Below are 12338 nucleotides of genomic sequence, written 5' to 3'. Positions count from 1 at the left end.
TTTAAATGCTCAACTTGTTGCATGCATGTTTGTCTGTGAGTGTGTGTCTGTGTTTGTTTTTATCTAACTTCCAAATATTTTCCAATCTTTTAGGCTTATATATATATATACATATATACCTCATATAAATGCCTGTGTACTGTATACTGTATATTTTTTGATGGATTTTGAAATCTTCCTTGTTCTCATTTATTTGGACTTATCTATTCTGAATTATTTTCGATTTAAATGTCTTATGTGGCTATCGGAGTAATACAATTTCAAAATACATTTCAAATGTATTTCGTTACTTTATTAGCAAAAAATAATAATAATTTGTTGAAATAAAATGTTCATTTTGGACAAATGTTTTCCTTTATTTTTTATTTTTCTTTTAGCTACTAGACTATTATTAACATTCAGAACGATCGTTAAACCTGCCCCGCCCCCCATAGTTTTAAACTGTAAAATTATACAACAATTTAATAATTTATTTATTTTTTTTTCAATTTTTTGTTCGCTCTGTCAGAAAGTTAACAAGTGCCTCGCTTTGATCTAGTATTTTTTTGTTATTATTATAAGTTTTTTGTTTTTGTTTTTTTTTTTTTTTTCAATTTCGCATACTTCAGATATGCGCATAAATCATTATGCATCTGCATATATATGTATATGCATGTATTGGTATAGTATATACAAATATTCGCTATACGCTGATTAGTTGCTGTGGTTTTACAATATATCTTTCAGTATATTTATATATATATATATAATTATATAAAGTACATACATATTTTAAAGTCTAGGCGTCGATTGTGTAAGTTGTTTAGTTAATGGGGGAAGGAGTGTGGGGGGGGTTGAGGTTTAGGAATTTCTAGTATGTGTATAAGTAAGTATTGCCTATAAGCTCAAATTTACAACTGATTTACGACCATTAGGAATTGTCTTTTGAGTTTTTCATTAGATATTTTTATTGCGGTTGACAAATGAAAGGTAAATTATGAAACATATATTTTCTTTAGTTACTTTCAAGGAACTCAGTTGAAATTATTTCAAATAACAGAGAGTAAAACAAGCAGTGTAAGAAAACTTATATTGCTGCAACAGTTTAACGTTTACCTACACAGGTGGGCTCTGTTTTCAACTCTTCTATTTCAATTTGATCATCGTCTTGCTCTTGTCACATTTGAATAAATGAAAAACAAACAAACAAACCACACGCACAAAAACAGCTCTTAAAAATTTATCAAAATTGTACAAAAATTCATTTTCACATTTTATTTTGTTGTTATTCAACACTGCTCCATGGCACACTCTTCTTCGTCTTCTTTTTCTTTGTTAAAATAAAGTAATGTTTTTTATTGTTTGTATATTTTTTTCTTTAATATATTATATTTTTAGTATATATTTTTTAACATTTGCTCATTCTCATTGCAAAAAATTAAAGTAATTTCTTTTATTGTTTGTGTTGTTGCGCTATTTGTTATAATGCTGCACCTAATTCTCAGTTACATACATTCACATATATATATATATATATATATATATATATATATATATATATATATATATATATATACTATATACTATATATGTATGTGTATATAGCATTAATATATACCTAGTTTTTCTTTTGTGTTTCTATCTTCCTTTGAGTTATTTACAAGTATTTGGGGCGCATCGTTCAAGGTTTATTTGGAGTGCGAGACAACGGAATGCGATACCATTGAATGGGATAGCATTGAATGCGATATGCCCGATATTTCGGCATAGGTATCTGTCGGCCCCTCACCACTGCAAACTGAGTCCTCGGGCGTGCGTGATGGCTCCGCTTCGGTTATCTCAATATCCTGATGATGCTTATTGCTGCGATGTTTGGCACTTAAAGCCTGCGAAAGGTTTTTCTACATATTATATAGGGCAGTTTCTCGATTCAGCAATATAATTTTGTTGAGTGCATTTGTTAGTTCTTTTGTTGAATATATTTCTTTTATTTTAGATTTAGTTTAGATACGAGTATGTATGAAGTGCTATTGGGTGTGCATGCATGTTTAGGGGACACTGTAGACAGAGACTCAGAGGACACAAAGGTACAATCAGCTATTTTATTTTTTAGTGGGTTTTTGGTAGATTAGGCCTGCATGCTCAGTGGTAGTTGAAGACTTAACGATATGTTACGTTGAGTTAGGCGCTATAGACAAACGTGCCCAATTTATACTTTAATTAATTATTATTATTATTTTTTTTTTTTTTTTAGGTTAGGCACAACACATAGTTAGGTTATGATTTAGATAGAATTTTCTTTAGGTTAGCTTTACGTGTATTAAACAGTGAGAGAGACAGACAGAGAGAGAGAGAGACTGACGTTGCTTACCTTATCTTTGCTGCCCTTTTTCTACATATAGTTTATTTTTTGGTTTTTGTTGGTGGGTTTGAGTTTTTGTTTTGTTTGTTTCATTATATAGTACAAGTCATGACAAGAACAATGATATATGTATATAGATATTTCAATTAATATTCATATATATTGACACAGAAATATTTTACAAGTGAAAATGGAGTTTAAGATAAAGAGAGAAAAAAAGAGATATATAGATAGAAAGTGGGAGAGCTTGGGCTTTGATAGGGGGCTCGGGCTGGGGAAACTTGGTTTTTGCGTTTTAAAAACATCGAGACAACTTTTGGCTTTGCTTTGCAAGTAAGAGCTTTGTTCATTTCACTGGCTGGACTGGGCCTTGATGTAAATGTATTTTACAGTGAAGACGCTGACTTGACGGCCAGTTGATCTTCAGTCACTTACTTGCAATGAGAAGCGGCGGTGACCCGCCTTGCGACCGCCGCGCCTTTTGCTAATGTGCGGATTATCCTGGCGCAGTGTCTTGTTCTTCAGTATCTCCAGTTGTGTGTACAGTCTACAGTCGAGCGGAACGGAATGGCAATGAAACGTGAACGTAATCGGTACGGTTAATGGCGCTCACCTTTTGAGTTCGGCACGTATATCCTCGGGACTCATTTCGGATATGGTCAGCTCACCAATGTCGGGATCGCCCAGGCACAGGCCCGCATAGCCGCCGCCCAAACGCTGGCCGGCATCGTGTGACGTACCCTTGAAAGCATCCACAGGTAAACGCATTGATAGATCATACGCAAGCGAACGAACCTGCAAGCTATGAAGATGCAACAAACACCGCAAACCACACACTCAGCGTACCGTACGAAAACGGAACGGAACGGAACGGAAATGAAAACGGAAACCGAAACAAAAACGGAAAAGCTAACGCTTAACGTTTGAAACAGTTGAAACGGAAATGGTTAAGGAAACGGAAATTTTAACTGAACATCAAGGGTTAACGTATAGAAAAACAAAATTTATAAATATTGAGAATTGGTAAAAGTATAGAAGAAATTTTTAGTGCGCTTTGTGTCAAATTGTGGAATGTGTAATTGTGTATGGAATTTGTATGATTACTCTCAGAGAAAATGTATATAAAAATCTTGTAATTTTTAGTGTGAGTGACTTGAAAAAGTATATACTTAGAAATTTAGTTTGTAAACTTGATAGTTTTCTTATTGAAAGTTTAATAGAGTTTTTTGTTGAACTTAAGTTAAGAGATTTGCTTTTCAGCTTATAACTTTTAGATTTTAAATTTTGAGGTAGTTTTTTTCTCTGAGCTTTTGTATGGCTTATTAGTGTGATTTTATAAATGTGTGTCTGTTGGGGCGTGGGCGTGGTTATGTCTCTTGTGGTGCTGTAAATGAGATAAACATAGGTCAAAATCTAAACTTAAATAGCGACGAGACTAAACGTTACTTTGGACTTTGGCTAAGAGAACTACTTTAGGTTAGAGAGATAGACGGTGAGTAGCATGGGTTAACAAAGAATTACAGAGAGAGAGGCAGAGCGATAGAGAGAGAGAGAGCGCAAGTGAGAGACACAGAGTTATAGATTATAATGTGGAAGAAGAAGAGAATACTCTATAGTTTTGGTATACATGTTGGGTATTAAAGGAAACCGATTTTTGTCATTATAAATTGTATGGTTGTCTTAGCTGTAATGTGTTAAGTAAATGCATGCACTCACACACAATCGCACGCATGCAGCCATAGTGTTGGTTAACGTCTTAATTAAAGAAAAGCGAATACAGTTGTGCGAACTTAAGAGCTCGGGTGCAGTTAGAACGAAATAAAACGCAACACGAGATGAAATCAAGAACTTCGATAAATACATACAGTAAACATTCGGGTACAAAAATGACACTTGCAGCAACTTCATAGCTTGACTAAAATTCATGAAAATGTTAGCTTAATACTAAAATTGTATTTTGTAACTCCAAAAAATGAATAGAAACCATAATGAATTCAACTCGACAAATTATAATTTATTTTTTTTTGTTTGTTAATTCTATGAAATTAATTTTGTATTTAGCAAAAAGCTTTCTTCGGCGTTTTCAAATTACAGTTTGATGTTTATTTTATTTATTTATTTATTTAAATTTTTTTTACAAAAATCGTTTCCTCAACCAAATGTTAATACCAAATACAAGAACGAGTACGATTTACGATTTACGATATATTTGGACCAATACAAGACGAGACGAGACAAGCGACTGCGGACAAATGATCACAAACTGAGCCTACGGCGGGAATATCTCAACTTTCTAGGTTATATATATGTATATATACATACATATATATAAATATGTAATATTGTATATGGTATATGTATTTAACTCGAACAAACTTTGAACGCACTTTTTCCAATTAAATTCTTTTTTTTTTTTTTTTTCTTTTGTTAGCAAGAAATAAATCTCAATGTTAAACCAAATGTTAATTGTAAATCATATGAAAAACTTAAGCGACGTAAATAAAATTGTCAACAAATTGTGTTACCTGCTTGTGCTGATACCACAATTTTGGCACAAATATCAAACCCAAGGCGAAGCTATTCGTCAGCTGCGAGCGCACAAACAGCGCCAGCAAAATGGCGCTGGGACTCATTTCCGGCAAATAGAAAAAGCGCAGAAAATAGAAACTGGACGACACAAGGAACTCCAGCGTTAATGTTGTCACCAGAAATTGACGCTCCTGCAAAATGTAAGAGTGGTAAAAATAAAGAAGTCAAATTTAAGAAGAATATTATCAAGAAAATTTTGTTTTGTGTGAAGACGAAAACAGAGAGAGAGATAGAGAGAGAGAGAGATTGTTAGGAAATTAAATCTTATTATAGATAAAATATAATTAGGAAACAAAATTTTGTTGTTTTCCTTATACTAAAGATACATATAACGATTTTCATTAGCTCTAGTTTGATCTCTGTTAGAAATTTTAAAATTTATTAATTTGAATTTATATCTATGAGCCTTAGATATAAATTCAAATTAATAAATTTTCAAATTTCTAACAGAGATCAAAGTAGAGCTAATGAGCTAATATTAATAATTTTATTATTCTTTTTTATTGCTTACATTCGCTTTAAATGATAAAGGTTTCAATTATCGATATTTATCGACTTTTTATCTGAATATATTTTCAATATAAAAAAAAAAAAAAAATGTATCTCTATGAACTTGTACACTTTATTTTTAAACTCTTTCGTGTATATTCGAGATATGTCAATGATCTCTTAATGGGTTCAGGGTATAAAAACAAGATGTGAAATTTGTTTTTTGTTTTTAATCGATTTTAACTGAATAGAGATAAGCTTCATTTAGAAGGACATCAAATTAATGTCGTTTGCTCACCCGAAACTGTGTATTGGCATTGCGACTGGCAATGGCCAAATGTAGGCCAAAGCAGAGGATGAGCATCTCGCTGGTCTGCGTCACCAGTTCCCATTTGAGAGGATGGCAGGTGTTGGTGCTGACCTCTCGCAGACTTTCCAACTGGGCGCTCTCCAGCAGATCGAGCGACGAGGCCGTGAACGCGGACATATAACAGATAACGGCAAAGACCATGGTGCCCAGATATTTGAGTAAATCCACATCGCGGAGCACCCAACGATGCGCTTTGCGTGTGCGAAAGTCCACCAGATGGCGATATAGTTTCAAGATAATCGCACCATAGCACGTGATAAAGCCAATCTCGCGCAGCCAGGGCTCCAGCAAGCAGCGCTCCGTGGAGGCGGGAAAGAAATGGACGGCAACCTAACACGAGATTTCATTACCATACAGACAATTTGACAGGTTGACAAACTAACGAACCGATGCATAAAGTAATACAATGCCCAGCAGTATGGTCTCCAGCACAGTCCACATGCCCGATGCAATGGCCTGAAATGGAAGAGTGTTGAAGAGTGTTGGGTTGTCGCTAAGGGATGTCTGCTTGCCGCATTCACCTTGCACTTGCGTTGCCTAAACACAATCACGCTGAGCACCACGCAGCAGAGAATGCAGGCGCCCAGCACAATGGCGACCAGCAGGCGCAGACAGGCATCCAAGTTGAGTGTGTCCTCCTCCTGAAAGTTGAGGCAAACGCCATGCTGATCACAGTGACTGCAGCCACCCGGACAGGGTATGCACGAGTAGTTGTCGAAGCCCTCGGACAGCTCCACCAGATCACCGCGAAAGCCCTGCAACGTTGAATTGGGCAGGTAATACGATTCGCGGCACAAACACGTGTAGACATCACGGCTGGCCGCCGGCTTATTCTCCACCAGCAGGCAAAATGTGGTATTGCGATCGCAGCTGAAGAATGTAAAGCAGTTTTAGATATAGATATATATAGGATTGTGTTGTGGCTTGTATTACCCGTGACGCCTGCCAAAAACCTCCTCCAGGCCATCGTTGCAAACGTCCTCATCAGCGGCTACGAATGCAGCAGCAACAATTCTGCAAAAGTGTAAATGTAAACAAACGGTGTTAGCTTTGTTTCTAACATTTTTGGTTAACATCTATGCTAACAGCTACTGGAACGGGCAAGCAACAAAAAGTTCATTAAAGCATATGATGTAATGAATTGAAAGCTTAATTTAAACAGCTTTGCTTTGATTCTTTTAATGTTTTAATAGATATTAAAGAATTATCCGTCCACTCTTTTTATGTAAAATAACTAAGTTAAATTTTTAAAATTTAAGCAGGGCATTTATCTTAAAGTAAAGTATGGATTAAACATTTAAATTGATTTCTTATCAAATAATTATTAAGCCTTGCTAACTCTTGAACATTTATATCCGTGTATCGATCGTCAATCTGTCAATCATAAACTATACATACATACATATGTATATATCTAATTATCATTGGCAACTCACTTGATTCGGTGGTCGGTGAATGATATGCGAAATGGCCACAGCCAGCGCCCCGTCAACAGGTTGCAGTCACGAAAGGGCGCTCCCCACTCCTGGGTGCCATCGCTGCTATTCCAGGCGGCACTATAAGTATTTTCAATAGGATCAAAGCAATTAGTGAACTGTCAACTGCACGCAAGCGTGGGCTATAGTTAGTTAATAGTATTATATTATATGTGCTTTGTTTTGATCCATTAGGGACATACAACATTTAAATCATTTAATAAAACGAAATAAGAATTTGTCAACAAATACAAATTTCTTAAATACGCAAACATAAATAGAAAATTGAAAATATATAAAGCAGTAATAAAAATAATATAAATATTTAAGTAATGTATATTTTTGAAAATATAATATTTAAATATTATACCAATTTATTTATGAATTTTAAGTTTTTAATTTGTATAGAACTTTTCGTTTATGCTACAACTCACCCCAATTCTCGCCAATAGGAACCCAAGTACGCCTTATTATGCACCTCATTCGGTGGTATCTGAAAGTGAAATGGGAGACGAATAAAATGTAAGAATGAATGAATGAAGAGCAAAGAGCATAAATCAGTTAAGCGCTATGTAAGCTAAATGCCATTTGCTTTCATTGTCGCTGGCTCAGAGACTGACCGTCACATTGTCCCTGAATTTGACAACGACTGTGTGTATGCTGGGCGCCGCGATGGCAAATGCCAGCAGATTGTCATCCTCGTTGAGGGCGTGGCTGGCAATGGCGTTCGCCCGATGGCTAACCTCCGCTCGCGTCTGCTCATCTATGGCGATGGGCATGTTGGCATTTGGAAATTTATTCGATAGGAATTCCGTGAATTTTCGTGCTGCGTCCTCGGCTATTTCGGCGAAGGTGTAAAACTGAAAATTCAATAGAAAGTAGAAAGTTATATATACATATATTTATATAAATCAATATCATATCAATTATTTATGCTTTGGATGTTCGATTCCTTGGCCAACTTTTATAATTTCTCAGTAAATTTTCCATAACCTTATCGCTCTATTTCAAGTAGCACTGCTTATGCAACGTTTACGAATACAGCACACAGAAGAATACAAAAGTGGACAACACCCAGAAGACAAAGTTATTTTAAGAGCGTAACTTTGTATATATTCATATACACTTATATGTATACCGCAGAGTAAACCCAAATGGAAAGCATTGAAAATTTGTAAACAGCAAAGCAAAGCTAAGCGTAAGAGGAGATGTAATCCGAGCTAGTTATATGATAAGCTGTGCTGCACACATGAGTCTCAAGGGCTGTTAGGCTATGTTTGCCCTAGACTAAAGCACACCTTAGCCCGAATATCAAATGAAGGGGGTCGGAAAATGCGTGCTAACCTTAAGTGGGTGATATAATTGGTGTGAACGCGAAGAAAATTAAGCATACGTAAATAAGATGACCCCAGCAGAAAGCGACTCCTCGTTGTATATGTGTGGTGTGTGTTGGCTATTAATTATTCACATGACGCATGCTTTTGCCCGGTTCAACACCTTTGGGTTGGTTTGCTGCGTACTGGCATGCAAAAAGTTGTTGGCAAATAATACGATTTAATGTCCAGGCAAGGCAGCGTAGCAAAATGATACTAATGCTATATATATAAAAAGCGCGCGCGCGCGAGAGAGAGAAAGAGAGAGAGAGAGAGAGCTGCGCTCTGTTCTAGTGGGCACAGATGCGTCGCTGGAAAGGACAACTCTGATGACATCATTATGCCTTTTGGTAACAAAAGGTAACAGCAGCAGCGTAGAGAAAGAAGGGGATTAAGCTGAGTGGAGGGCAGGCTGTGGTTGTGTGCGTGTATGTGTGTGGGTGAGTCACCTTTGGCTTTTCAAACAAATATTTCCCATTAGCAATGCTCGACGCGTTGGAGCGACCACATTGCGTATACGTTATGTGTGGCAGATGAAAAGCCAAATGAATTATTAACAAGAAACAAACATATTTGTACACAAATAACTAACACACACACACACACACACAGTCACACACTCATATGGAGAGGGTCGATCCATTCAGGCGTGTTGCGGTCTCCGTCAAAGAAAGAAAGAAACAAACAAAAACGACAACAACAACAAATGCGAAACACTTGTAAATAGCAAAAGCCACAAAACAGAAGCGAGTGTGCAATAAAACATGCATATATTTGCAGGCACACACACACACACACACGCATAACTGCTTATACACATGTAAATATAGCCAGCAACTATGCCAAGTGTCGTGCCACACACACACACACACACACACACATACAGTCACTCATACACACTTGCACAAGCCATAAGCAGTTGAAATGAAATCCGTAAAGCGCGTTTTACTGGCTTTTTAATGTCTCCTGCCTCGACATCTCGTCGCGCACTCGGATATGCCGGCATTTGCCATATATGTGTATGTATATATGTAATAACACACATACACATGTTTTGGTACACTCAAAGAAATAAATAAATAAAGGGAGCAAAATGAGAGAGGTAGCACGTGCTAGTCAAATATATTTCAATTCTGTTGAGTTCTTTTTTTTTTTTTTATATATTATGTTTTTAATCTTAATCTTATTAATTTTAATTGCATTAAACCCAATTCTGCAACTATTTCTCTCAGTGCATGCTTATACAAAATTCTTACTTATGACCATAAAAATATTTACATGCCCATATGGCATTTGGTCGTTGCTGTTGTTGTCATTTGCATGTTTTGCCATCGTGTTATTCGCTTTGTGCTTAATGAATAAAATATGTCAGCTGCTTTGCTTTGCTTTGCTTTGCGTTTATTCTTCGTGTTGTTGTTGTTGTTGTTTTTTTTTTTCTTCGTCTTCTGTTATTTTTTGTTATTTTTTTTTTGTGTTGTGTTTTGCTGCTGTTGACACTTACAAATCTCATCTGGGCAGCTTAGAAGTATGCACTACCCGGCGCACATCTTCATTATGCAGAGCAACTGCCTGACTGCCCGTGGGGCGACCTGCTTGAGTGTTTTTTCAAGTCTCTGCCGCATTGCAATTTAGCAAAACGTTCGCTTATTCAAGCGGCGCACGCAAATTGTGGATCACGCTTCAAGTTTTTGAATGTGCTAAAGAAGTGTAATTCAAAAACGAAGCATTTAAGCATGCACCAAGTCAAGCTGTAGGCGACTGGGCCCTTCTTAAGCGGCTTATGCAACCCTTTTTTGTATGAATATTTAGCTGATGCCAGAGAATAGCTTTACAGTTCATATTAATGTTTGTGGAATGGTTTGAATTTGTATTTTATTTCACTTATTCTACAAATTTAATGTGACAGATTGTGTTGAATAATAAAAATATAAAAATAATGATAATTTATTGAATTTATTGTATATACAATTTATAATAGCTGTGAGCATTTTTTTATTTTTACTTTTTATCTTTATATTGCTTTAAATCCATGACATTAAAATTTATTATCTTATCAACACAATTGATAAAGTATAAATAGTCAGCATTTCCGGTTTGCGCCTATCGCGTATGCAACACTTTTTCAATTGAATATTTATGCCTCGGCTGTCATAAAAGCTGTTAACTTAACACTGTGTGGTAATATGATTGGTATAATTTACTTGCATTTACTGTTGAAACTCTTAATTAGCAATATTTATATATTTTATTCATATAGGAAAAACAGCAGGTCTTCAATTTGCAAATAAATAAAGATTTTCAGCATATTTATTATAGCTATTTATATATCAATTATTTTCTAAATAAAAATGCGAAAACCAATTGTTTAAATAGGCTTGGGCTTATAAATCGTGAAGGCAATCTATTGAAAACCTATTTTTATATAAAGTATGACTTCGATGCAAGGCCTGAGCCAAATCTGTGCGGTGAAATTAGTTAAACAATTTTGACGTTGCTGTTAGTTATTTTGTTGCTTCACTGTGGTTCTCGCTGTGCTGTGCTTGCTGTCGTTGTTATTGAAACAAAGGCAAACAAATAGGCAGCGGCATGGCATACAAATAAATTTACGAGCCTGTTGTTGGAGTGTAACAAAAGCACACACTGACTGAGGAGCAGAACCAGCAGCAGCAGTAGCAACAGCAGCAACAATAACAATAACAGTAAGAACAAGCAACAACAATAACGCTTGACAGGCAGTGGACAACGCGTTCGCTGTTGACCAAAGCCGCAGAGCCAAACAAAAGACAACCAGCCGGGACAGGCTCCCAAATACGTTCCAATATACACCAAAAAAAGTATTATAAGTATGCTATAAGCTATGTAACTTTGTAACTTACAAGTTTCGAGTTTAAACGGAAAATTTCACAGCAAACTTTCCCATATAATTGAGAAGCAAAAAAAAAAAAAAAAAAAAACAAATCGTTATATCTATCAAAAGCTATATCAACAAGTTTCTATACGAAAAATGCTTTGTAATTATTGCTCTTTAACATTTGTTAGTGTATTTTAGCTTCGGTGTGTCCAAAAGCTGCTCTTTTTTTTTAGTTATCTTGTTTTTATTCCCACGCCAAGCTTAGCTGTGCTACAATGTGCGCCACTTTATTCATTATGCTGTACAACGTTTTTACATACACAAGTGGGCGACCTACGTGGCTAAGTATGACACACTCAAGTGTATAGATCCAAATCGCACACTCATACAGGCACATACACTCACACACACACACACACACTTACACACCAAGAGCAACCTAATGGCAGTTTACAAATTTGCTTGCCATTTTGTTCAGAGCAATTGAAATTGTATCTTTTAATTATGGCTCTCAGCTGCTTGGCAATTGCGTCAAGTCCCAGCATCCAGCCAGTAAGCCACTCACTTTGCCTCATCGATCGCTCATGCTCTCAGTGTGCTTGCCTGTGTGTGAGTGTGTGTCTGTGTGAGTGGGCGAACAAGGCAGGAAGTGGAATAGCTGTTACGTGGCACATTGTTTACACGTTGTCCCATTGAATATTTATACGAATCGCGCAGCTGGCTAAAAATAGCTGCAAAAGTAACTTAAGGCAGAATTTCAAGTTGGACAAGCACGATTAACAGTGTCTGTCGATGTAACTAAATAATTGAGCTGTTCAACTCGATAAGACTTTAAATAGATTTACCAAAT

The 12338-nt window shown here is 36.1% G+C and overlaps 1 protein-coding gene across 6 annotated transcripts in view; it reads right to left on the bottom strand.

Moving 5' to 3' along the window:
* Window positions 1-1390: 1390 nt before the first annotated feature.
* The window catches only part of LOC6577883 (probable G-protein coupled receptor 158), a 37829-nt gene continuing 26881 nt past the window's right edge, over window positions 1391-12338 (bottom strand). For 2 of the 6 annotated variants that reach the window (XM_015165888.3, XM_015165886.3), the window contains exons 4-15: window positions 7885-8124; window positions 7699-7757; window positions 7226-7345; window positions 6723-6803; window positions 6311-6659; window positions 6177-6245; window positions 5718-6119; window positions 4867-5061; window positions 2955-3136; window positions 2777-2888; window positions 2351-2371; window positions 1391-1865 (exon numbers count right to left, since the gene is read on the bottom strand). In XM_015165888.3, coding sequence (XP_015021374.1) covers window positions 1668-1865; window positions 2351-2371; window positions 2777-2888; window positions 2955-3136; window positions 4867-5061; window positions 5718-6119; window positions 6177-6245; window positions 6311-6659; window positions 6723-6803; window positions 7226-7345; window positions 7699-7757; window positions 7885-8124 — 2028 coding nt within the window. In that variant the 3' untranslated portion in view covers window positions 1391-1667. Of the gene's footprint in view, window positions 1866-2350; window positions 2372-2776; window positions 2889-2954; window positions 3137-3642; window positions 3726-4866; window positions 5062-5717; window positions 6120-6176; window positions 6246-6310; window positions 6660-6722; window positions 6804-7225; window positions 7346-7698; window positions 7758-7884; window positions 8125-12338 lie in introns of those variants that run through there. The other 4 variants (XM_015165887.3, XM_002003778.4, XM_015165889.3 and 1 more) reach the window with 4 other exon arrangements.

The sequence above is a fragment of the Drosophila mojavensis genome, unplaced genomic scaffold, assembly GCF_018153725.1.
Source record: "Drosophila mojavensis isolate 15081-1352.22 unplaced genomic scaffold, ASM1815372v1 contig_49, whole genome shotgun sequence".
Classification (NCBI taxonomy): Eukaryota; Metazoa; Arthropoda; class Insecta; order Diptera; family Drosophilidae; genus Drosophila; species Drosophila mojavensis.
The sequence above is the reverse complement of the archived record's forward strand: the minus strand, read 5'-3'. Positions and strand labels throughout refer to the sequence as shown.